Raw genomic sequence first — 25,253 nt, forward strand, 5'->3', positions numbered from 1 at the left:
TGCTTCCTTGGAACTGGCCTCAATGGCTTATGGTGAGAAATCCACTGTCATTTAAAATGTTGCTCGTTAGCTGCTTTCAAGTTTTTTCTTCGTCTTTAGTTTTAGCAGTTTGATACTGATGTGTCTGAGCTAGGTTTTTTTTGGACTTATCCTTTTAGGGACTTGCTGAGCTTCTACAATATATAGGTTTATGTCTTTTGGAAGATGTGAGCAGTTTCTAGCCATTATTTCTGAAACTCTTGTGACGTAAACGTTAGATTTTTTTGGTATTGTTTCACAGGCCGCTGAGACTGACTGTTTATTTTCTTCCAATCTTTTCTTTCTCTGTGTTCGCTGGGATATTTCTATTGGTCTATTTTTAAGTTCACTGACTCTTTGTGATTTCCATTTTGCTATTAAGTATACTGTATTAATTATACTTTTCAGGTCTAAAAACTTCCATTTAGTTATTCTTTAGAGATTCTATTTCTTTTTTGAGACTACATTTTCATCTGTTTTGAAAATGCTAGCCCTTATCTCTTGGAGCATTTTTGTAATAGCTGCTACCTGCATCATCTTGGTATTGGCATCTTTCAATTGCCTTTTCCCAAGTAGGTTGAAATTTTTCTGATTCTTCATATATCAGATAACTTTGGGTTATATTTTGGACATGCTGAACATTATGTTTGAGACTCTTGTATCTTGTTTTAAATCCCATGGAGAAGGTTAACTTTTTTTTTTTTTTTTTTTTAAGCAGGCAATCAACTCTGTTGGGTTGAGTATCAACCAGCCTTCTGCGGGTTGTGGTTTCAATGTCAGTTCCAATTTGAAAGGCTTTGCAGTTGTATTCAGATATGTCCCTATTCAGCCCAGTTTGTGATCTATAGGACTTGTATTATGATCTATCCCTCAGTTCAGTTCTCAGAGTCTTTGGTTTATTTAGGATGAGATATGCATATATCGTTAAGAAGTGAAACTGGGAGTTCATAAATATCTTCAGAGGGTTGCTTTCCAGAACTTCTTCCTCTTCAGGATCTTCCTAGTATGTTCTGATTTCCTGGGGCTCCCATTTTTTATCTTCCTCCAGGAAAGCTGGGGCTCTAGTTACCTATAGTGCCTTGTCCTTCCCACAACTGCACCCATGCCTGTGGCCACGCAGTATGAGGGCAGAGAGAAAAATAAGCAACAGAGTTTGCCCCCATTCCTGGGGCCATAGATCCTTTAAGGAAGGTTACTCTGTGTCAGAGTAGGTGTCTGTAGGTCCTTCCTGCCATTGCTGTTGCTGCCACTGCCATGATGAGGTTGCTTGGTGGCTGGGGCATGAAAGAAGAAAGAAAGAAAAAGAAAGGAAACTGGGAGATTTCCCCAACTAAGTGTTAGGAGTTCTCTTTCCTGCAACTTGAGCCAGAACTACAGGGTTTCTCTCAGAGCTCTCTCATTTATGCTTTGGTGTTCACTTCCAGATTTTGGCTGTCTTGAATCTTGAGAGAGTAGAAGACAAGTAGGGGACTCCTCACTGGTTCAGTGATACTTCAAATTCTGCTCTTCTTCTTCTTTATTCTGCCTACTATTCACTTTTCAGAGTCCTTAAATAACTGCTCCATACATTCTGCCCAGGTTTTATCATTGTATTCAGTGAGAGAGACGGGGTGAAGTGTGCTGACACCATATTATTTGGAAGTACCTATTTTAAGATTGTTTTTCAAGCATTCTCCATTTTAGGTTTTGTAGTTAGTATACATTTAGCATTTTAGGTTTTGCCCTATGTGTTACAGCAGGAGTCTTAGGAATTTTCAATTGCAAAAATGTTTTAAAAGTGCAGGAGAGTATCGCTGACAGATTCATACTAGCTATCAAAGTCTTGTTGAATCTCTTAAATATTCCTTACATAACATTTTCTGAGATTTTTGAATATAACTTACCAATTATCACCACATGTAGCAGCTTTACTAAGGGTCTGTGATACTGCAATACTGGTTAGACGATCTTTGTGGTCACGAGCCTGAAATACCTCTTGGCCAATCTCTCGAATATAAGTGGAGAGGACCACAAAAATTCCACGTGAAAAACCAATCATGATGTAGCCATCACCATACCTATAGCAGCAAAGGCAATAATATGGTAAATGGATGGTTAACTATCATTGGCAATACAATAAGTTAGCAAGTACATTAAAACTAAGGAACTATAGAATACAATTTGTTGAGGGCCAGATAATATGTTAGGTAGTTTCACATATTAAATCATAGTCTATGATCCAGAAAATGTTACATAGAGAAGTGAAAATGCTATGGGCAAAAATTAGATATAATTAGTAAGGAAAAACACATGGATATCTTTTGGTAATGAGCTTCTTGCACATACCAGCTATAGGAGACAATGTTCCCATAATGCTGCTGAAATTCCAGATCAATTGGGTTATCTGGTTCATTCAGATTATAAAGAAACAAAGTTTTCTTGCCAACCACTACACTGATCTGCCAGAAAAGATTAAGAGATTGTGAAATGAATTATTCAGTACTTCATGAAGACCAATAAGCAAATTCAAATAGCTGAACCTCATTTATGAAAACAGTAAGCCAAGTTTACATTAAACATTATAATTAATAAGATAACAATGTGACTTTAAAAAATATATTGTACTAATATACAGTCTGAGAAGGGTCCTTGGCTTTACACGTATCCAACACAGCCTTTGAGAAGACACTAAAATAGCTAGATGGATTAACTTTTTAAAATCCTCTATACCTCTCATTAGAGTACTGTGCAGTACTGGGCTGGAAGTCTGACATAATTCCACTGAAATTGAATTCATAGAGTACAAAGGGTCTTCCCTCTTAAGAAGTCATTCTGATTTTGAACCATTGGGGATTACAGTCCATACTGTGTGGATAAATGAGCTTGGTTTTTTGGATCATTATTTCCATCATCTGCAGATCATTGGTCAACGTGGCTAGATAGTGTCCCTCTATTACTCATGCAAGCCAATACTTAACTGTAGTTCTCAGTGGAAGGTATAACCATGTGAGGGAGAGAAAAGAGTATATTACTTATTTGAGCTCATTAAGAAGGATGGATTTATATAAGAGAAATGCTTTGATATATTTCCTTGACTCTTTCAATTAAGTCACTATATCAAGTTAATAACAGCTTTTTAAGAAATAGAAACATTATTTCATTTCATATTTGTATTAATTATAAAAATCATCTGGATTTTAGAACAATAAAATGTGGCAGGTAAAATGCATCTAAGGTATTAAGAAAATAAAAGCTACAATTTCTAGAGCTCTGGTTACCACCTCCAATTGAGTGAAAATAAAAAATCATAAACAAATCAAAATTTCTGTTTATAAAGGGACCCTCACTGTTTTTAGTACCACAAGAATGAGAAGAACAATACCAAATATAATAGGAAGGTTTCCTCATTTGCTGTGATACAGGTAGCTAGCTGCTGCCAGAGCAGCAAAAGTAACATATGCCTGAGACACTGGAGTCTAATACTAATTTAATAAATGACAGATAATAATTTATCACTATACATTCTGAACCATCCTAGAAAAGGAGAAAGTATAATCTACAAAATTATCAAAATAACGAATATGGATTTGACTTAGAATTCTTACTGTGCTTTCAGCAGCAGACATTCGATCATCAGTCTTCATCATGGAAAACTGCATGTTACTAGGCTCTGATCTCACTGCTGTCTGTAGGGATAGAAATATTATCATTATGAACAAGCACAACACTAAGTGTTTTCCTATTCATTCCTATTCATTTCCTATTCATTCCTAATATTAATAAAACCAGTAACTTGCTTTCACTTGTTATACCTAAAAATCCCACTGTTACAAACATCTAGAAATTCTGGATGAAACAGAACACATGTCTTATTAAATAGATAAGATTGAAAAAAGGTAAGGAAAATTTCCAGGGACAATAAACAAAGATTAAACCATAACCAAAGTATGTGTAGAAACTGATGCTGTGTAATCCAGAGCAGTTGGTAAGGAGACAATAAAGAAGCTCATTTGAGTCTGGCTGAGCTTTGGGTCAGAAAAAAAAAAAAAGCTGAAAAAGTTCTTTTCAAATAAAAGACTCTCCCATCCTCTCTTGCTTAGGCTCTGAAGTCCAAATTTATACTTTGAGTGGTCTAGAAACTCCTTGGAATGTTTATCAAAAACAGATCCAAAGCCTTTTCCAAAGCTCCAAAAAATTTCCACATACAAGCCCTGCTGAAAGATGAGCTCACAATTCAAAATCAGAAATGTCACAAGAAATAATGCATCAAGAACAAAAGTTAGTGGATCTAAAAATAACAGAATTATCACCGAGATCATAATAAAACTTTAAAAATGACTGAAAACACAAAAGGACTCATAAGTATGACAATAGACTTAAAAAAAAAGTCCAGGCAGATTTTTTAGGAAACTACAAAGTACTTTTCTTTATTAATTTAAAGACAGATGACGCTTGAACGATGTGTGGGTTAGGGGACCTAAGCCACTGCACAGTTGAAAATTCAAATATAATGTTGACTCCCCCCATATTTAACTACTAATAGCCTACTGTTGACTGGAAGCCTTACTAATAACGAACACTCAACTCATACATGTTTTGTATGTTATGTATATCAAATACTGTATTCTTACAGTAATCTAGAGAAAATATTATTAAGCAAATCTTAAGAGAAAATATATTTACAGTGCTGTATTTACCAAAATATATCTGCATGTGAGTAAATCTACACAGTTGAAACCAATGTTGTTGAGAGATAAACTGTATACTTGACATACGATATCCTATTAGCTCTAGGGGTACATCATACTGATTCAGTATTTATATACATCACAAAATGATCCCCATGGTAAGTCTAGTTACTATCTCACTATACAAAATTATTATAATGTTACTGACTATATTCCTTATCCTGTATATTATACCCTCAATACTTATTTATTTCATAATTGGACTTTTTAACCCTGTTTGCCTATTTTGCCCTAAAATACTTCCTAAAAACAAAAAGTAGAATCATTAAAATAAAAAAAAAAACTCAAAAAGATAGAAGACCAGACAAATTTGTAGAAAGAGTAAATACATTGATTAGGTAAATTATCCACAAGGTTGCACAGTGTAACAAAAAGATAGATATTATGAAAGAGAGGAAAGAGAGACAAAGAGGGGTGCTTGGGTGGCTCAGTTGGTAAAACATCTGACTCTTGGTTTTGGCTCAAGTCATGATCTCAGAGTCATAATCTCAGGGTCATGAGATTGAGCCCCATGTTGGGCTCCCCACTCAGTGCAGTCTGCTTGTCCCTCTCTCTCTGATCCTCCCCCTGCTCTCTCTCAAATAAATAAATAAAATCTTAGAGAGAGAGAAAGAGAGAGAGAAGGTCCAATGTATGTCTAACAGATACTCCAGGACAGAATAGAAAGGGCAAGAGACTAATACTGAAAGAGATGACAGAATTTTCCAGTATCAATAAAAGAAAGCAATCTTCAGATTTAAGAAATAAGACAATTCCTTAGTAGAATCAAAATAAATTCACACAAGTAACAATGGAGTGATCTGTAGAATAGTAAAGTCAAAGCAGTTCAGAGACAACACCAAATAAAGCAATACTTTTAACGTATGCTTTGCTTACTGCATGACAACTTAAATAGTATGTCTAATTCTAGAAGCATACTTCTTAGAGATCAAAAAAGGTAAATAGCTATCTTGTATGTAAATAATAGCTGAATGTAGTGATTTCCTGGGATGTTATATAGCAAAATATTGTAAGGCCATGTCTTGAGGAGGAAAAAAAATGCCAACATCTACTGATGATGTCTGATATGGATATATAAGAATGAATGGGGAGCTAAAGCATTTGGACTTGTATATCTACCATTCTAATTCAAAATGGCACCAAAATAGAATGATCAAAATTTTAGGTTTCCAGAAAATTTTAGGTTTCTACATTAATTAATCTTAGAAACCAGTTTAATTGTGCTATGGTTCTACTCAACACGGTTGAGTTACTTCTGCCTCACTTTTGGAGCTTTCCAAGTACAGGAAACAACCAACCAGCCTTATTTTCTATAAATGCTGAAAGCCCCTATCTTCAGTCAAGCCAATCTTGAACAAGCCATGAACAAGGTAGAAGTTTCTCCTCATATCTCTGTCCATGCTCTTTTGTTTGGGTTAAATGACAGGCTGTTAAATGTCTTATGGTTTCCACTAAAACAAGTTCCAGCACAGCACATGATTTCCTACAGAGACTAAATTTGCAGCTTCACTGGCAGCAGTGGGGTGTGACTATATGAGTAGGTTCTAGTGATATGAATGGAAATAATAAAATGCATCTTCCAGACTAGGTCCTTTAAATATTTCCTGCACTCCACTTCTCTTTCTCCCTTCTCTGGAGCGGAAATGCAGATGTGGTGTGGGTAATTATGCAGATGAAGACAAAACATCATTGCAAATGGCAGAGCAATAAGAAGATGGAGGAAAACCTGGGACTGTGTATAGCGCCCTGTGAAAGCAAAGATGCACAGATGATTTGCCTACCTGTCTCTGTTACCTAAGAAAGAGAAAGAGGGAAAAAACACCCAAACTACCATATCTTAGATCCCCTGTAAGTCTGGAACTGTTACAATTTATCCTATACCTTGACTAATTCAGATCATCTGTCTTTTAAAGATTCACAATCCAACTTTCATTGATCTCCTCCATCTCAAATATTATAGAACTTGTAAACTATACCACAAAATATGGCAATCATATAAGACTGTGTGTGTTTTAGCATGATTTGTTTGTATCTTCTTAGAGTAAGGGCCTATGGTCAGCAGCTTCTAAGATGATCCGCAGTGATCCTGGTTTCTTTCTATAATCCCCATCTCTACACCTCTCTGAGTGTGGGCTGGACCTAGGGACTCACCTCTACATAACAAAATATAGCAAAAATAATTTTGAGATCAAGTTATTTGTTAAGAGATTGTGGCTTAAGTTTTAAATAGCTGCTCTCATTCTCTTACCACCTGCTATATTGTGAGACACTCTATGGAGAGATCCATGTGGCATGGAAATTAGGCAGGCTTCTAATCAATGGCCAGAGAGGAACTGAGACCTTAAACCATAACCTGTAAGGAACTGAACTCTTGTCAATGACCATGTGATTGAGCTTGGAAACGGATTTTTTTTCCCAGTCAAGCCTTCAGATGAGACTCCAACCTTGACCAATAAAATGCAGCCTTGAGATTTTTTTTTTAATTTTTTTTTAATTTTTATTTATTTATGATAGTCACAGAGAGAGAGAGACAGGCGCAGAGACACAGGCAGAGGGAGAAGCAGGCTCCATGCACCGGGAGCCCGACGTGGGATTCGATCCCGGGTCTCCAGGATCGCGCCCTGGGCCAAAGGCAGGCGCCAAACCGCTGCGCCACCCAGGGATCCCAGCCTTGAGATCTTAATGCAGCTAGGAATGCACCTGCATTCCTCATCCACAAAAACTATAAAACAATAAATGTATATTGTTTGGAAACTGCTACGTTTGGGGGTAATTTGTTACGAACCAATAGAGAACTAATATAGGACCATATTTCATATTTCTTCTAAAATGCATAGCACAGTGCCAATATACCTAGAGGGTATTCAAAGAACTTGCTAGTTAATATTGCCCCAGAAATACTAAATCATAAGCCAGGTAGTCCAAAGTAAAATTTACCCACTGGTGAGATTATGTAGTAACTATAAGTAATACAAATTTCCTTAAGGAGGAGCCACTGAAGATCTAATCAATTGGGAAATTTGAACAGTAGTAAACTTCATCCTAAAATTAAATTATGGTTAGTTTGGAAGCAATTTAACATATCAGTTAAATGTATGGGCTTTAGAATCAGGCAGATCATGGGAAATATGAGTGGCTCAGCAGTTGAGCGTCTGCTTTCAGCTCAGGGCATGATCCTGGTCTGGGATCAAGTCCCACGTTGGGCTCCCTGCACGGAGCCTGCTTCTTCCTCTGCCTATGTCTCTGCCTCTCTGTGTCTCTCATGAATAAATATATATATAAAAAAAAAGAATCAGGCAGACCAGACTGAGTCCAGTTATTAACATTTATATTATATATATAAAATAAAAGCTATCTCACAAACATACAGCCTATAACCATAGAGCTGGTAGTCCATGTTAATTCTAGGTAACAGAAAATGTACAAAGGAAGATATTTGGGTAAAGGACTCCAATGAAAGAAAAGTGTTCTAATACATAAAAAAGAACAGCTTTTGTTGTTTAGAATATGAAGTTATTGCATATGTATCTCACATAGGGATTTTAAAATTTCATAGATTGTTAGACAAACTTTATTTCAGGAAAAATTTTGAATATATCATACCAAAGATGTTATTGTATTACCTGTCTTATTGTGTCACCTTCCTGATTGCTAACTGTAATCATTTTATCTTCACCACCTAAAGCAAGCAGATTTTCTGCATTCCAACATCCACATGTGATTCTCTTAGTATGTTTTCCTGAAAAAGAGATGATTTGTGTATAGACACATGGGTTTCTCAAAAAATAAATAAATAAATAAAAGATCTGTGATATCAATCTGAAAGTCTAAGTAATATGTCTTGGATATTAAACAGACAAGGAATATTAAATCTCATCAAAGCAGTCGATGTCTAAGCAACCTTATATAAAAGTTTATTACCAAATTCTAAATCAAATTCTAACTCTATTTAAGAGCAATACTGCTTTTCAATATTATGTGGATAGGAGCATAGGCCCTAACACGAAAAGATACTCCTCCACTCCTTGACAAGTTTATTTACCATACAACCAAACCTATAACAATAATGTCTCAAGAGAAGTAAATCCCAAGGCACTTGAGTTATCTTTACTATACTCAGCTTCACAGTATGGTAGACCCTTGGTATAAACAGATTCAACATTCAAAGTTTTGGATATTCATGTAAAACTAGAGCACATATGACTTCTGATAATGCTGAGCTCCAAATCTGAATGTATCCTAGTGAGACTTGTGTTGAGAACTGAGTCACTTAACCAGTCAATGATATTAGATGGAACCAGTGAGTGTCAGGAAACTTTTTCATTGAGGAACCTAGCCAGTGCAAAAACTGAATTTTTTGGGTGGGGGAAATCATATACTGTGTACATTTGTTGAAGGTCCTAGGATAGATAAATCCTTGAGTCTCAAGATTAATTCTACAATGAGATGTAGAATGGTTAAGTATACATATTCTGGAGCCGGACTGCCTGGATTTGAATCTTGGCTCCACCACTTACTGTAAAACACTGGGTAAGCTACCTAACATTTCTATTCCTTAGTCACATATCCATAAATTGGGGATAATACTTAGGGCCTGTCTCACAGAGTTGAAGGTCAAATGAGTTCAAGCACTTAGAAGAGTGCCAGGCATATATAAAGTACTATAAGAGTTTAGCTATTTTAGCTACTTTTGAGAGCAGAGACCACACTCATTTTATTCTTCCTACCCCTGACAGAACTTAATACAGTACCTATGCAGGAAGGAGGTTCTAAATAAGTAGTTATTAAGTGAGTAGAGCCTGAGGCAGGAGAGTGTCTGGTGTGTTAGAGGCTCAGCAAAAAGGATAGTGTAACTGGAGCAGAGGAAGTAAAAAGAGAGGAATATGAGATGAAATCAGGGAGTTTGCAAGGGCCAAATCATGCAGGTGTTGGATGGCCATTGTAAAACCTCTGGCTTATGGAGAGCCATTGGAAACTTCTGAGCAGAAAGCTCACTGGTACCTAGGCTGAGAATATTGTATAATGTGGAAAGAGCTGAAGCAGGGAAACCAGTTCAGAGATTGCAGAAATTCACGTGGAAGATGTCTGAGGCTCACACATAGTGGTAACATGAGAGGTGTTGAGAACAGGCTGGATTCCAGAAATATTTGAAGAGCCTACAAGATTTTCTGGCAAATTAGATGCAGAAGGTATGAGAAAGAGGAGAGTCAAGGATGATGTTAAGGTTTTAGCCTGAAGATCTAAAAGGATGGGATGTCATCAGTGGTGAGGGGGGACAGCTGTGGGTCAAAAGGGTTTTAGAGATATTAAATTATTAAATTTAAAGTGTTTACTAGACATCTCATCAGAGATGTTGAATAAGCAGTTGGATACATGAGCCTAGGGATAGGAAGAGACAAATATAAGACTGGTCAGGATATAAATGGCATTTCAAATCAGGAGATGAGGGCACAAAAGAGAAGGGATCATTCAGAGAAGACACTGAGATATAGGAGAGTTTAATGATCATAGATTAAGGGACTTGTGTACATTGCAATTGGGCCCAAAGAGATGGGCATCAGGAAAGAAAAAGAATGCATGAAGAGAGGTGGGAAATGTCAAAGACAGACTTCTTTCTATACCCCAGAAAGGGAGAAGAAAAGCTCTTCTTTCTTCCTCCTGTATAGATGATGGCCTCTTGGCTTCCAGAGCTCAGAACTCAGGTTAAACTTAACATCAAGAACAGTTAACCTGTTTTGTATGCCTCCTTACAGTGTTCTGGGCACTTCACATGTACTGACTTATTGACATAATATTAATTCACAATTAATATATTCTGGTAACTGAAGTTTGAATCATGTTACTGGGAGGCTGGCAATATTTAATTAAACCACAGTAAATGAATTTCATGTATACAAGAACCATGCAACATGAGAACTGCCTGTATCTGGTCTAGCTGAAGGAAATAAATGAGTACAAGATGTAACAAGATTAACAGATTTTAGTTATTGTGAAATGCTGGCAGACCATGCTACCATGTAGTGGCTATCTAGAGTGGAAAAGCTTGGATCTAGGAAAGTGAGTTATTTAAAAGCAAAAAAAAGTAGAGCCACAAATCATAACCAACCCCAAGAGAGGCAGTATGTATTTAGCCAAAGGACCTAAGATACATAATCAGCCTGAATCTCCTCAGGCCCATTTTACACAATAAATGACCGAGAACAGACTCAATATTTATATTAAATACAAAGATCACATATAAAATCACATATATGTAATAAATACCTGACATGAAATAATCATGCTTTGACAACTTATTTTCTCATATGTCAAGTGTCAAAATTTCTGGGGCCTTAAGTTAGCTGGTAGGGTATTCTTACAGATGAAGTGGGATACAAAAAATTGCCTAACTGAAGTCAAATGGTCAATTTACATTGATTTTTGTAACTCAAAATATCTTTAGTTTTATAGGATCAATGGCATTACCTTTCAGCTGGAGCACCAAAACCACTGATATTAAAGATAGACATAAATGTGAGAAAAACGGAAATAATTAAGTGTCCTTAGTTGATAGACACTTTCTCAAGTATTCTGTGGGCACTCTTCTCTGCAGAGTTTAATTCCTTCCTTAGCAATAAATGATAATTTTTCTGGCCACCTGGGTATAATTAAGCCTACTAGTTTTACCATTCACCAGCATGATGTTCTAATCATTGAGAAGAATTCATCTGCTTCTTCTTGGGTATTCATTCAGAGGACAGATGCTAAGTGACCAGAGATTGGGGGAATCAAAGAACCTGAACCAAGGTCAAACAAGGAACAAAACCTTCTCTAGTCATATACTCTGAGGCAAATGTAACTCACAGTGCACACCTAGACTAAATTGGTGTTTGGAGAGAGTAAGAGGTCAGAATTAAGAATCTAATATATTTGGACCAAACAGTCACAAATGTTTCAGTCCATCTACTAAGGTATTGATAAACACCAAGCTATTCCACGTCCACAGGTACAATCTAGGTGAGAAAGGGACAAATGGAAGCCATGCTATTAATGTCCTGGTGTCCAAAGGCACAAGCTGCCATTAGAGCAGCCATTCTATGTAGCCTGGATAATTCTTAGTAGACAGTGAAGAGGGATCTTGTAGGTTAGCTAGATATATGGCTTGACCAGGGGAGCTTTATTACAACATAATTTCCCTTGCAGTGTCAGAAATATCTGGGATGCCAGGGTGGCTCAGTGGTTTAGCACCTGCCTTCATGCTCAGGGCATGATCCCGGGGTTCTGGGATCGAGTCCCACATCAGGCTCCCTGCATGGAGCCTGCTTCTCCCTCTCCCTATGTCTCTGCCTCTCTCTGTCTGTCTCTCTCATGAATAAATAAATAAAGTCTTTAAAAAAAAAAAAAAAAGGAAGTGAGAAGGGGCTTCTGACTTCCAGGACACAAATGCAAATATCGCCTTCCTTAAAAAAAAAAATCTGAGGCAGTAAAACATGACATCTATCTAAAGCATCTTAAGTATTTAGCAGTGTTTCCAGGTATAACCTACCCAGCACAGGAATCTTTCGAGATGTCTGACGATTATAAATAAGCAAATTTCCTTTAACAGTTCCAACAGCCAGGACACTTCCAATTTTTGACCAAAGAAGAAAAGACATTTGATCCCTGTAACATTAAGATATAAATCACTAAAAGATTCACAATCATAATATCCAAAGAGTTCTTTAAAAAAGCATTTCATGAATAATTTTAATATCTACTTAGAAGTTATAGAACAAAATAACAACTTAATGCTTTAGGCAAAGACTAAGTGCTAAAGACATTCTGGAGATGCTTTAAGATGATCTTATGGTCAGTTAGACCTAAGATACATATATAATGAATACAAGCTCCGCTTCAGTCATGATGGAACCTCAAATTTCATAAAATGACTCATGATGAGGTAGTTTAGTCTAATGACAGTTGTAAATGTGGAAAAATGTTAATGGATGATTAACATCACATGCTTTATTTTTTTATTTTTTAACATCACGTGCTTTAAAAAAAAAAAAAAGTGGAGTCTGGGTGCCTGGGTGGCTTAAATGGCTAAGCATCTGACTCTTGATTCTGGCTCAGGTCATGATCTCAGGGTTGTGAGATTGAGCCCTGCATCAGGCTCCACAGTGGGTATGGAACCTCTTAAGATTCTCTTCCTCAGCCTCCTTCCCTTAAAAAAATTTGAAAAAATTTAAAAGTAGGGTCCTATAACATATTAAATTGTAAAAATCATTGGGAATTCACCACCTTAAGTAGGACATATCTTTTCCAACTCTGTCACTTTTTAAAATTCTTATTTAAATCCCAATTAGTTAACATACAGTATAATATTAGTCTTAGGTGTGCAATATAGTGATTCAACACTTCTATACAACACTCGGTGCTCATCACAGCAACTGCACTCCATAATCCCCATCACCTATCTCACCTAACCTCCACCGCCACTGCCATCACCTCCCCTCTGGTAACCATCTGTTTATTCTCTATAGTTAGGAGTCTGTTTCTTGGTTTGTCTCTCTCTCTCTTTTTCTTCCTTTGCTTGTCTTGTTTCTTAAATTCCACATAAGACTAAAATCATGTCTTTCACTGGCTGACTTATTTCATTTATAAAATTTATAATCTGTCTTTCACTGGCTTATTTCCCTTATGCAATTTAGAATTGTTACACCTTCTTGTCTCCTTTATTATATAGTGTCCTTCTTTGTCTTGTTTCAGTCTTCGTATTAAAGTCTAAAAGTCTAGTTTGTCCCATATAAATATTGCTACTCTAGCTTCCTTTCAACATCCATTTGCATGTTGTTTCTCTATCCCCCTCATTTTCAATCTGCAGGTGTCTTCAGATCTAAAATGAATCTCCTTTAGGCGGCATATAGACAGGTCTTGCTTTTTTAATCCATTCTAACGGTCTATTCTTTTGATTTAGTCCATTTACATTCAAAGTAATTACTGATAGATATGTATATATTGCCATTTTATTACTTGTTTTGTGGTTGTTCCTGGAGATTTTCTCTGACCCTTTCTTGTCTTTCTCTCTTTCATGGTTTGATTTTCTTTAGTGATAAATTTGGATTTCTTTCTCTTTATTTGTTGCATGTTTATTAGTGTTGTTTGATATATTGTTCCCCTTAAGTTTGTATATAACCTCTTTAGCAAATAGCAGTCTATACTAAGTTGATGGTTGATTAATTTTGAACTCATTCTTTTCTCCTCTCCTTCCCATGTTTTAGATACATGTTATATTTTATATCCATTTTTTGTATAAGTTCCTTGACTGAATTTTTTTACAGAAATATTCTGTAAAATTGTGCTTCCTGCCTTTATATTGTCATTTTTGGTTTCTCTTTTGCATTCAAAGAGTCCTTTTTAATATTTCTTGCAGCGCTCTTTTAGTGGTCATGAACTCCTTTAGTTTTGTTTGGGAAATTTTTTTCTCTTTCTATTCTGAATGCTAGCCTTGCTAGATAGAATATTCTTGACTGCAGAGTTTTCCTATTCAGTACTTTGAAGATATTATGCCACTCCCTTCTGGCTTGCCAAATTTCTGTTGAAAAAAATCTCCTGCTAGCCTTATGGGTTCTCCCTTGTAAGTTAGTGACTACTTCTGTCTTATTGCTTTGAAAATTTTTTCTTTACTACTGTATTTTGCAAGCATAATTACAATATATCTTGGCGTGGGTCTGTTTTGTTGATTTTGTTAGGAGTTCTTTGTGCCTCCTGGATCTGGATGTCTGTTTCCTTCTCCAGGTTAAGAAAGTTTTTAGCTACTATTTCCTCAAATAAATTTTCTGCCCCCTTTTCTTTCTTTTCTTCTTCTGGGATTTCTATAATGGGAATATTATTACATTTGACTGAGTTCCCTATGTTTATTCTCATGTTGCAGAATTCATCTTTTTTTTTTGGTTCAGCTTTATTGCTTTCCATTACTTTGTCTTCTAGGTCATTAATTTGTTCCTCTGGGTCTTCCAGCCTGCTGTTCATTGCATCAAGTGTGTTTCTGACCTCATTTATTGCACTCTTCATCTCTGGTTCTTTTTTAACTCTTTTATCTTTGTGGTAGTGTCTCACTGGTGTCCTCCCAAGCACAGTGAGTATCCTTATAATTGTTGCTTAAAATCTCCATCAGGCATGTCACTTATATCTACTTCACTTAGATCTCTGGGTGTGGTCTTATTTTGTTCTTTTATTTGGGATAAATTCCTCTGTCTTCTCATTTTTTTCTAAGTCTCTGCTTTCTTTTTTTGTGTTAGAAAATCCAGTTATATCTCCTGCTCCTGAACATAATGACTTTATAAAATAGATGTAGTGCCCAGGGCCTGGAGCTTTAGGGAATGCCCTCAATGTACATTCTGTACCCTCTGCTATTGTGTTTTGGCTACTCTATCCCTCAGGCCAGTCATCTGCAGAGGCTCTTCTTGTCTGCTGTATACAGTGTTGGTCACTGACCTGAATGTGGTCAGTTTTAACTAAATGTGCTTTGGTTTGCTTGTGATATGAGACCTGTCATAGAACCACTAGAACTGAGGCTCTGCAGCACTCTCTGGTTGGGAGACATGGTGTGGGCAGGGGTCTGTGCTGGTCTGGAGGAGGAGCTGGGCACACCGGGACTGAGGTAAGCATGACTGAGCAAAGCAGTTCTGCTAAAGCCAGGGAGTGCTTAGTATAAGCAAATTAGGCAGCCAGTAGCCACACTGCACTGCTTCTATAGATGGCTCTGTGTTTATGGTGAAGGGTGGGAAAGGGAAATGGCTCACAGAGAGGTGTCTCTCTGAGTACTATCTTTCAGGAACATGCTCTAAGAAGAGCAAATAATCTCCCCACTTTCTGCCCTGGGCTCTCTTCAGATGTTGTTTTCATGCTGTATGTCCCAGGGTTGTTTCCCTGCCTTCTTCCCAGGAGTAGAGCAGTGCCTTCCAGGATTGATCCTAGCCAAGGCCACGGACATTGAAAACTCCAAGCTTTAAGCACCAATGGTCATGAGAATTCATGAAATTCAGCCCCATTTTCCAAACCAAAGGCTTGCTTGCTGCTCTTCTCCATGATGACGACTCCTTCCCCTCCACAGCAGTCAGGATCTGTTTCTCCACTAGACCACGCCTCCACACTTACCTTCTTCAGTGTGGCTTCTTCTCTCCCTTTAGTTGTAGAGTTTGTTCTGTTATTCTTCTGGTTGATTACTGGGCTATTTAGGATGATTTGATGGTTATCTAGTTGTATTTATGGGATGAGATGAACCTAGGGTTCTTCTACTCCATTGACATCTTCTTGTTTTTCCCATCTCTGCCACTATTAAGATTAGCTCACGGGGGATCCCTGGGTGGCTCAGCGGGGCATCACTGGGTGGCTCAGTGGTTTAGCGCCTGCCTTCAGCCCAGGGCTTAATCCCAGTCCTGGGATCGAGTACCACATCGGGCTCCCTGCATGGAGCTTGTTTCTTCCTCTGCCTATCTCTCTCTGTGTGTGTGTGTGTCTCTCATGAGTAAATAAAATCTTAAAAAAAAAAAAAAAAAAAAGATTAGCTCACTTGGAAAGAGGTAGAAAGCACATTTGCCTACCATCAGTTCTTAAGTACATTCTAAGACCTACTGGCTAAACTTTTATGTAATTCCCTACTAAATGGAATCAGGACTCCTGAGAGAGTAGCTCATTTTATATATCAAGGAAAGAAATCACAGTGGGTATAGAAAAGTGGTTCTGAAAATGCCATCCCAGGACCAACAGCATCACTTGGGAACTTCAGAAATGCCAGTTCTCTGATCCCACCCCAGGCCTACTGAATGAGAAACTCTGGGGGTGGCATTCAGCTATCTGTGTTTTAATAGGCACTCTGATGCAGCTAAAGTTTGAGAACCACTGACAGATCATTCACTGTTTACATAAAGCAATACTGCTTTCAAGAATGCTCATACCTAAAAGACAAAAATTCATGTAAAGTATACAAAAAGTTCATTGTAACAATAGGTGAATGTAATAAAATATTTAGTTAGAAAAATTATTTCTAATAAGTACTAATATCCCAGGCTGCTGGGTTTCATCTATTAAATATATGTTTTTAGAAGAACAATATGCTTGTTTTTCTGTCTGCTTAAGTAGGCGTGACAGCTATGAGAATATGCCTCTCAGATCTCTAGCTACGGAAAGTGTAACTGATGAAGGCCCCCACTGGAATCTATTACTTTGATGTGCTGGGGCCATACCTTCCCACAGCTTCCTAGACTGTAACTGAGTGGGCAAGGATACTGTTGAGGCCCATTCCTGAGAGACAGAATTCCACTGATGGGTAACATTGGCTGAAAGTCTCCTCAGAGGCCTACCTGAACTTTCTTAGAATTGGGCTCCAGTATAAGATGTTTCTACCCAACGTTTCTTCCTTCCCTCTCCCCTTTACAAGGGTCAGATATGCACTGTGGTCTGATGGCTCTTCTAACCTGCTCCTTCTATGTTTCCTTACAGGTATTTCCTGTAATAAATCTCACACACTCAATCCTGTTTGGGAGTCTGCTTTTCAGAAAACACAAATAGAAAGACTTGTGAGCCAGCTAAATAGCACCAGAGAAAGGAGGAACTGCATGAGAAGCCCAAAGTGTGATCAGCAATAGTGGTTACATTTAGTAAGAATAGTGTAACAATAGTTCATTCAATAGTTTATCATTACCAACAGTCACATAACAACCAACTAGAAAAAGAGTTAAACAGTATGTTCCAAGAAGATCAAGTAACCAAATATCCTCAAAAGAAGAGCCAGCTGAACAGACCCCATCTTCTTTTCTTCAGAGATAAGGCCTCTAGAAGGCTCTACAAATTACAATAAGATATTGTGACACACATAAGTTCCCAATAATGCTAGCGGATGAGAACAATATATAGTGATTACATGTATTTTTGGCCAAGTTAAAGAATATATTATTCTAGGAAAATGCATGTGGCTACAAAAAAAAAAAAAAATGCAACCTATGTGAAAGGCACAGACTTAAAAAAGTCTTGCTGATATAAAAACTGAAGATCAATTAGAAAAGAGACTGAGTAGGATGACTAGTACTTAGGTCTGAATGGCCTTTGGAAGAAGCAACCATGTCCAATGATCCAACCAGAAATCAACTGGTTCACAAATGAGATGTTGTATTTAGTTCTCTGGAAAGATTGCTGTACCCCAGGGACATAATTGCTATAAGCCTAGGTAAGATCAGGGGATGTACCACTATAATTCTAAGAAGTTATAAAAATACACTTAGTAAAAACTAATAAATTCAATCTGTTGTGTTAACATAATAATTTAAGATAGTTAAGTGACACTGTAGTAAGTTTTGCAATGATTATATTTGAATATGTTTTGTGTACTAAGATATCTGAAGTGCTCAAAAGAATAAATTCCAACTAAATTTGCAAATGGAATTTAAATTTTTTAAGGATATTTGTTTGCAAAATTAATATACTTAAAAAAACTGATATTAAAAATTATGTTTAAGTATCTTAGTGTAATAGATTGACCTTTAAATAAGAGACAAATAATAGTAGCTGTACCTATGTATATACAAAAGTCTTTTAGACATTAAATATTAATATCAACAAATATTTAATTTGTTCTACCTTGATAATTACAGTAACATCTATACTATTCATTCAGTTCCTGATTTTATGCCTGGCCATGACATGCAATTAAACATCACAACAACTCTGAGATGATGTAAGGAAATGGATCTGTGGGAAGATAGACAGCAGAGGCAGACATATACCAGTCTGAAACACCACAGATTAATTATGCATTTTTCTCTGCATGAGAATGCATTCTCACTGATGCTTAATTTGGTTCAAGAACCACTAATTGATATTTATAAATATTCTCTTGAATGGAAGAACAGATAGTATGTAAAATCTTTCTAAAAAGTGATATATACCCAAAGTATAAAAGGACAGAGCAAGAAATGAAGGCTCTCAAATCTAGCAAGACTTTATGATGGGTGGACAATATCATCTGTGAATTGCATACCTCATGTGTCAATTTGGAGGGTTAGAGTTACCTCTGGTCCTGTTCTTCATGGCCACCTTACTTCCTTCGGGTTGTTATTCCTCAGTAAACTGGAAATATACAGTCTAATCTTGCAGTATGTGTGTGGCCTACCTGCATGTCATATGACACTACGTGGGAGTTATTATTCACATTCCATATAGTTGAAGAAATTGAAGTTTAGAAAGAAGTAAAGCAAGCAACTTGTTCAACGTTGAACTGCCAAGTTTCAGTTGTGAATAAATTTTTCTATTCCATATGGTATAATAGTTTCTATTTTAGCAGAAATCTGTCATTTCTTTTATTACCCAGTATATTTTCCATTTGGGAAGTGTCTCAACTTTTATCCCACTCTTCACCTATAGGAATTTTCAATCCCATGGCCCTGCCTACTACTCTACTCAGAGACCTTTTGAGTAACGGAGTGGATGTGATGGGGACATGCTCTTCTCTTTGGCATAACTTGCTGTGAAGAATGATATAACCCAATAGCTGGCAGCAGCCATGGGGAGAGTCTGACTTAGAATAAAGTCAATAGAGAGAAAGGAAGACCTAAGAGATGGAGAGAGTCTTGACTGCATCACTAGAAGCAGTGGACCCAGCAATGCCTGAGGCCAATCCTATTTGCAGATTTTTCCAGATGTTTTGTCTCATCTTTGAACATTTTAGTCTGTTCTGCCAAAAGCAAATTTTCAAGAAGCTATTTATATTTTACAATTTTAACAATTTTATTCTAATTCATTTGGCAAAATCAATAGGATTATATGCAATAAAAAAATAAACTTTCATAGGAAAATAACTCACAAACACATCTTTATAATGAGAGCAGTAAGTATTATTAGCATCAAACCTACAAACAATCTTATTTCTAAGTGAAGATTTAAAATAAAAAAGTTATTCTTACCTCATACCACTGTCTAATTGGCTGGTTTTATTTGTGTTGGCATCCCACAGATAAATGCAACTAGATTTCTCAGCAATCACTGCTAGGATATCTCCATCTTTATCCCAATCCATAGCAACACAGTTACTTTTAAAAAAAGAAAGCAAAATATAACTATACGTTTTCTTAAAGTAGGAGAAAGAAATTTAAATATGTATTTGTGATTTTTATCTATAACAAGACCATTCAATCTATTTTGAATAGATCATAAACTTTCTAAAGCGGAAAATACAACTCACTATTCACTGCTTAGATAATACAAATTTTTTTTTTTTTTGAGAGAGAGAGCATGTAAGCAGGAAGGAGGAGGGGCAAAGAGAGAGAGAGAGAATCTTTAGACTCTGCACTGAGTGTGGAGCCCAATGCGAGGCTCGATCCCATGACTCTGAGATCATGACCTGAGCTGAAGCCAAGAGTTGGACACTTACCTGAGTTAGCCACCCAGGTACCTCACTAAGTTAAATTTTTTATTATTATTGAGGGGATGGGAAAATTTTAAATTCTATTTTAAATATTTTTTATATATATTACATTAAATAAAATCACACCTTGTAAGCACATTTTCTTACATCCTATAAAGAACCTGGCCTTCTGGTAAAACAAACTCATCAAGTACCCCTACAAAGCAATCAATTCTGGAATCAAGAGGTAATTTGTATGACCAAGTGTTAAAGGTTATATCAGATTTACAGAGAGAGGGATTCCTGTGTGGCTCAGCGGTTTAGCGCCTGTCTTCAGCCCAGGGCGTGATCCTGGGGTCCTAGGAGTCCCATGTCGGGCTCCCTGCATGAAGCCTGCTTCTCCCTCTGCCTCTCTCTCTCTGTCTCTCATATGTAAATAAATAAAATATTAAAAAAAAAAAGATTTACAGAGAGAAAAAGGTTTCAGCTCGTGATTTCAGGGTCACGGGATTAAGCCCCATGTTGGTGCAGTCTACTTGAGACTCTCTCTTCCTCCCCCTCTAACCCTGTGCTCACACACACACTCTCTCTAAAATAAATAATCTTTTTTAAAAATGCTTATGTTTTGTGTAATCTAAAATGATTTACTGAAAACTGATAGGCCTTGTCCTTTAAAAAGGTATGTCAAGGGGCACCTCGGTAGCTCAGTCAATTAAGCATCAGACGGTTGATTTCACCTCAGATCATGATCTCAGGGTCATGAGATTAAACCCCACATTGGGGCTCACTCAGTGTGGAGTCTGCTTAAGATTCTTACCCTGCCCCACGTCCCCTGCCACCCTGCTTGCAGGCATGCACACTCTTTAAAAAAAAAAAAAAAAAAAAGGTTTAAAAAGTATGTTGAAAGTAATTATTTTCCAACAATTTATGAGAGGAAATATTACAGTGATATGGGCTTATCTTCTCTGCTTATACACAAAATAAGGCTTGTTTATAATTAAATAAGAATCTTTCATTTGGATTCATTTGTAATTGTACATTAAAGCTTCCCTGTGAACGTATGGAGGTTATAAATATCAACTCTAACTCATATGCTATATGTCTACACACTTCACTAACAACTTATGTGTTAAAAAAATCAAATCCCTGGGGTGCCTGGGTGGTGCAGTCAATGGTCTTTGTTCAGGTTGTGATGTCGGGGTCCTGAGATGCAACCCCAGATTGGGCTCTGTGCTGAGCACAGTCTTGGATTCTCTCTCCTGTTCCTTCTGCCTCTCCCACTTATGCTCTTTCTCTAAAAATAAGTAAATAAATGTTTAAAAAAAAAAACAGAAAAACAAATTGCTTTGCAATTGAAGAAAGCAAAAGAGGACATACAGATTCTATATAAGTTGTAAAATTCTATTTGATTATAGTTTTAAGGTAATACTTTTTTATCTTTTAGGAAAGAAAGCTTGAAGAAGTTTCTGATCCACCTCTGTACTTACCCAGGTAAGTTAATTTCACTTCTTTTTTGACCATGGCGATCAAAGATTTTCACAATATGATCAGCTCTAAAAGCAAAGAGAGCACAAAATTAAAATTTAAGTGTTTCTTTTTATAAATGTATATCAAAAATATTTAAGCTGCCATCCAAATGATTTCAGCACTCTCTCGGGACAGTTTCATAATTTATATCTACAAAGTTAGTACCAGGGAAAAGATTTTATGAACTGTGATGTTCATGCAGGTGAATGTATTATTCTTCCCACTATACAAGCATCACACAAGAACCGCTACTAAATAAATTGTGTGGTTATGCAGGCATATAACCATTTGAAGTCAGGATAATTTACTTAAAACATTCACTGATTTCTTACCCTGTTACTGCAAGGTAGTTTCCTGATGTTTTTTGCCAGGTGAACTGTATTGGTGTGCCAGGCCCACTCTTCTCTAGCAGTGAGAAAACACGCTAAAAAGATAAATATTTTTATATTTTCAAAACATACAATTAAGGGTTGGTCAAAGATATCAAACATGATCATGAAAACAGTAAGATTCAGATGTTAAAGGCTTACTGTTAGAGCTTATCCAGAAAAAGTCAACAATGTAACAGACAAAATAATCAGATCAACCAACCAACCAACGAACTTCTACAATCTGGTTGTTAAAGTATGGACCTCAACACATAGGCAAGCATTTATTATAAAGTTTTGGTTTAAAATGTTTTTGAGGGACACCTGGGTGGCTCAGCGGTTGAGCATCTGCCTTTGGTTCAGGGCATGATCCTGGGGTCCTGGGATGAAGTCCCACATCGGGCTTCCTGTGTGGAGCCTACTTCTCCCTTTCCATCTACCTGTGTCTCTGCCTCTCTGTGTGTGTCTCTCATGAATAAACAAATAAAATCTCAAAAAAAAAAAAAAAAAAAACTTAACCATGATAAAAATACAAACTGTCCTTCATTCAAAATTATTTTCTACCTTTACCCACTAGTTATATTTACTTAATCATTAAGTGCTCACTTTGACTACTGGGTGGTGGTTGACTGGTGGTCAACTCAAAAGCCTTTCTTTTCACTCATACAGTCAAGAACTGGGGTACCCAATATAAAAGCCACAAACACAGGTGGACTTGATTTTATTGAGGGCTTGAAATGTAGGCAGTCCAAATTAGAAGTGTTGTAAATATAGAATACATACCCATTTCAAGGACTATGAAAAATGTAAACTATCTCATTGATAATTTTTTGTTGATTACATATTGAGATAATATTTTTAATATACTGGATAAAATAAAATATATTATTTAAATTAATCTTACCTGTTTATTTTATTTATTTATTTTTAAAGATTTTATGTATTTATTCATGAGAGACAGGCAAGAAATAGGCAGGAGAAGCAGGCTCCCTGCCAGGAGGAGCCTGATGGGGGACTCAAGCCCAAGATCCTGGGATCTGCCCTGAGCCACCTACGCATCCCTGTTTGTTTTTAAAACATTTTAAGATGGCCACTAAAAATTTTAAATTACATTCGCTCACAGTACATTTATATCAAACAATACTGATCCAAAACAATTACGAATATAGAGCTTGAATAAGAGAATTTAATTTTAATATTAGGTTAAATTATAAACAATTAGGTTAAATCATAGACCACAGCTAGGCATATGAAGTTCACATACTACTACAGGTGGCTTGACAATCAGAGTGGCCATACAAAACTCATTCAATGCTTAAAATTAAATACCAAGGGTCACCTGGGTGGCGCAGTTGGCCAAGTGTCAGGCTCTTGATTTCTGCTCAGATCATGGTCTGAGGGTCCTGAAATTGAGCCCTGCACTCGGCTGGGAAAGTGCTTGAGATTCTTTCCTCCTCTCCCTTTGCACCCATGTTCTCACTCTCTGTCTTAAAAAATATAAATAAATGTATATATATAATTTTAAAATTAAATACCAATCATTAGTCGTTTGGTATGTTAAGGAGATGAAATCCATCTCTATTGGAAACAGAAGTGTATTATAATTACAAGTCCATCCACGTTTCGTGGAGCTTGAAAACACCTTGGGAAAAAAAGGTGTGACCTTTGTGACCAAGTGACCCTGGAACCCCTTCCTGCAAGTGAGGGATCCTTAAACTTCAATTTGACTAGCTCCCGGGTAGACCTCTTCTGGCTGTGATCGTACATCTTAGTTTTCTTCATATACAGTATAGTGCTCCATATACAGTAGACTGAAAAAGCGCTAGCTTCAACACCAGAAAACCAAGGTCTGAATTGTACTTTTTAACTTATGATCAGCTGTAGGGCTTAAAACAAGTCGCTTAAGTTGCCTCAAGCACAAAATTTTCAGTTGCGAACCAAGAGGAATGCCTCCTCCGTGCTGACAACTTCAGAAATCGTGAAAGGCTTTAGAAATGTGAAGTTATGATCGATTACCAGCCTGTCAATTCCAATTTCCACGCTAAGAGCCACAAGGAATCTTCAATTTAAAATTGAACTATCCATTTCTTTGCCAGATCGGGGCGGAGGGCTAAGGCAGTGGTAAAGCAGGGGGGCGAGGGCGCTGTAGCCCAGGGGCCGGGGATGGGGTTCGCCCGAAGCCCAAGCGCAGGAACGGTGCGTGCAGAGGATGATGCTCTCCAGCAGGACCCGCGTGTGCAGGCGCAGATTTCCCCGCGAATTACATCCACGAGCCACTGCGTGATTTGTACATTAGTCACCGGCGATACACTCTGACATTCTTCTTTCGGAAGCTCTTCACTCTTTTTAAACGCTGAGCGGTTGCGCGGCTTGCCAGGGGTTCAGCTGCTTGCGGGGGCCGAGCCTCCCAGCATACCGGTCTCCCCGCCGTGGGTAGTTCGGGGTCTTTTCCGACCCGGTCTGCTCCTTTCGGGCCGTGCCCGGGTTCCCTCCGCCCGCCCCGCTTCAACTCCGTTCGCGGTCCCAGAAATGAGGCCTCCCCTCTCCGCGTTCCCCTCCTCTTTCCTTCAACTTCGCCCCCCCACCCCGCCCCAGGTCACCCAGCTCTCTTCGCCATTCCTAGCCCCCCTCGGGAGGAGGGAGGGGGACACAGGCCCCCTCTCCTCAATGTGACGCTCAGCGGGCCCAGCGCCTGTGGTCGCGTTTCCCCGCCGCGCCGGCCCCGGGGTTTGTAAGTTATTTACCTTCATCTCAAGGCTAGAGCGGCCGCGCGATCCGGAAAGTGCGCAGGCGCGGAGAGTCAGCTCCAGGAGGGCTAACGCGTTCCCGTCACCCAGGAGACCGCGCGAGCAGTGACCAATCATGGAGCTCTACCCGGGGGGGCGGAGCCTCGTGGGGCCTCCGCAGGGGCGGACGGGAGGCGTGGACTGGAGTCACGTGACACGCGCGGAGGCGGGCCCCGAATGGTTGTGCGTCAGGAGCTCCGGCCCACCCTCCCTTCCTTCTTGGGCTCTGATTGGACGAGGCCGGGGACGCCCTTAGGACGTCCTGCGTCAACTTCTGCTCCCGGTGCCGAAGATGTCGATGGCGGCGGGCGGGGGCGCCCGGATTCCAGGCAACGAAAAGGCCCTGAATGTTGCAAGAACCGAGAACGGGGATTTGCTCTTGGGCCAGATACTCGTGCAGAGTACGCGCAGGGAGGACTTGGGCGGGCCTGCGCGTCATCTCTCTCTCTCTTTTCCTTCCCAGGCTTCT

The 25,253-nt window shown here is 38.1% G+C and overlaps 1 protein-coding gene across 27 annotated transcripts in view; it reads right to left on the reverse strand.

Annotated features, from left to right (window-relative positions):
- WDR19 (WD repeat domain 19) overlaps positions 1-24,879 on the reverse strand; it is a 172,412-nt gene extending 147,533 nt beyond the window's left edge. For all 27 annotated transcript variants that reach the window (XR_012021683.1, XR_012021674.1, XR_012021656.1 and 24 more), the window contains exons 1-9: positions 24,743-24,879; positions 21,963-22,054; positions 21,591-21,656; positions 19,664-19,789; positions 12,271-12,386; positions 8,369-8,484; positions 3,603-3,683; positions 2,344-2,456; positions 1,902-2,075 (exon numbers count right to left, since the gene is read on the reverse strand). Coding sequence is in view for 9 of the 27 variants with exons in the window: in XM_072807342.1 (XP_072663443.1) it covers positions 1,902-2,075; positions 2,344-2,456; positions 3,603-3,683; positions 8,369-8,484; positions 12,271-12,386; positions 19,664-19,789; positions 21,591-21,656; positions 21,963-22,054; positions 24,743-24,862 (1,004 nt within the window). In the remaining 18 variants the exon portion in view is untranslated. The remainder of the gene's footprint in view (positions 1-1,901; positions 2,076-2,343; positions 2,457-3,602; positions 3,684-8,368; positions 8,485-12,270; positions 12,387-19,663; positions 19,790-21,590; positions 21,657-21,962; positions 22,055-24,742) is intronic.
- Between the last annotated feature and the right edge of the window lie 374 nt (positions 24,880-25,253).

This window comes from Canis lupus, chromosome 2 (assembly GCF_048164855.1).
Source record: "Canis lupus baileyi chromosome 2, mCanLup2.hap1, whole genome shotgun sequence".
NCBI classification, from domain to species: Eukaryota; Metazoa; Chordata; class Mammalia; order Carnivora; family Canidae; genus Canis; species Canis lupus.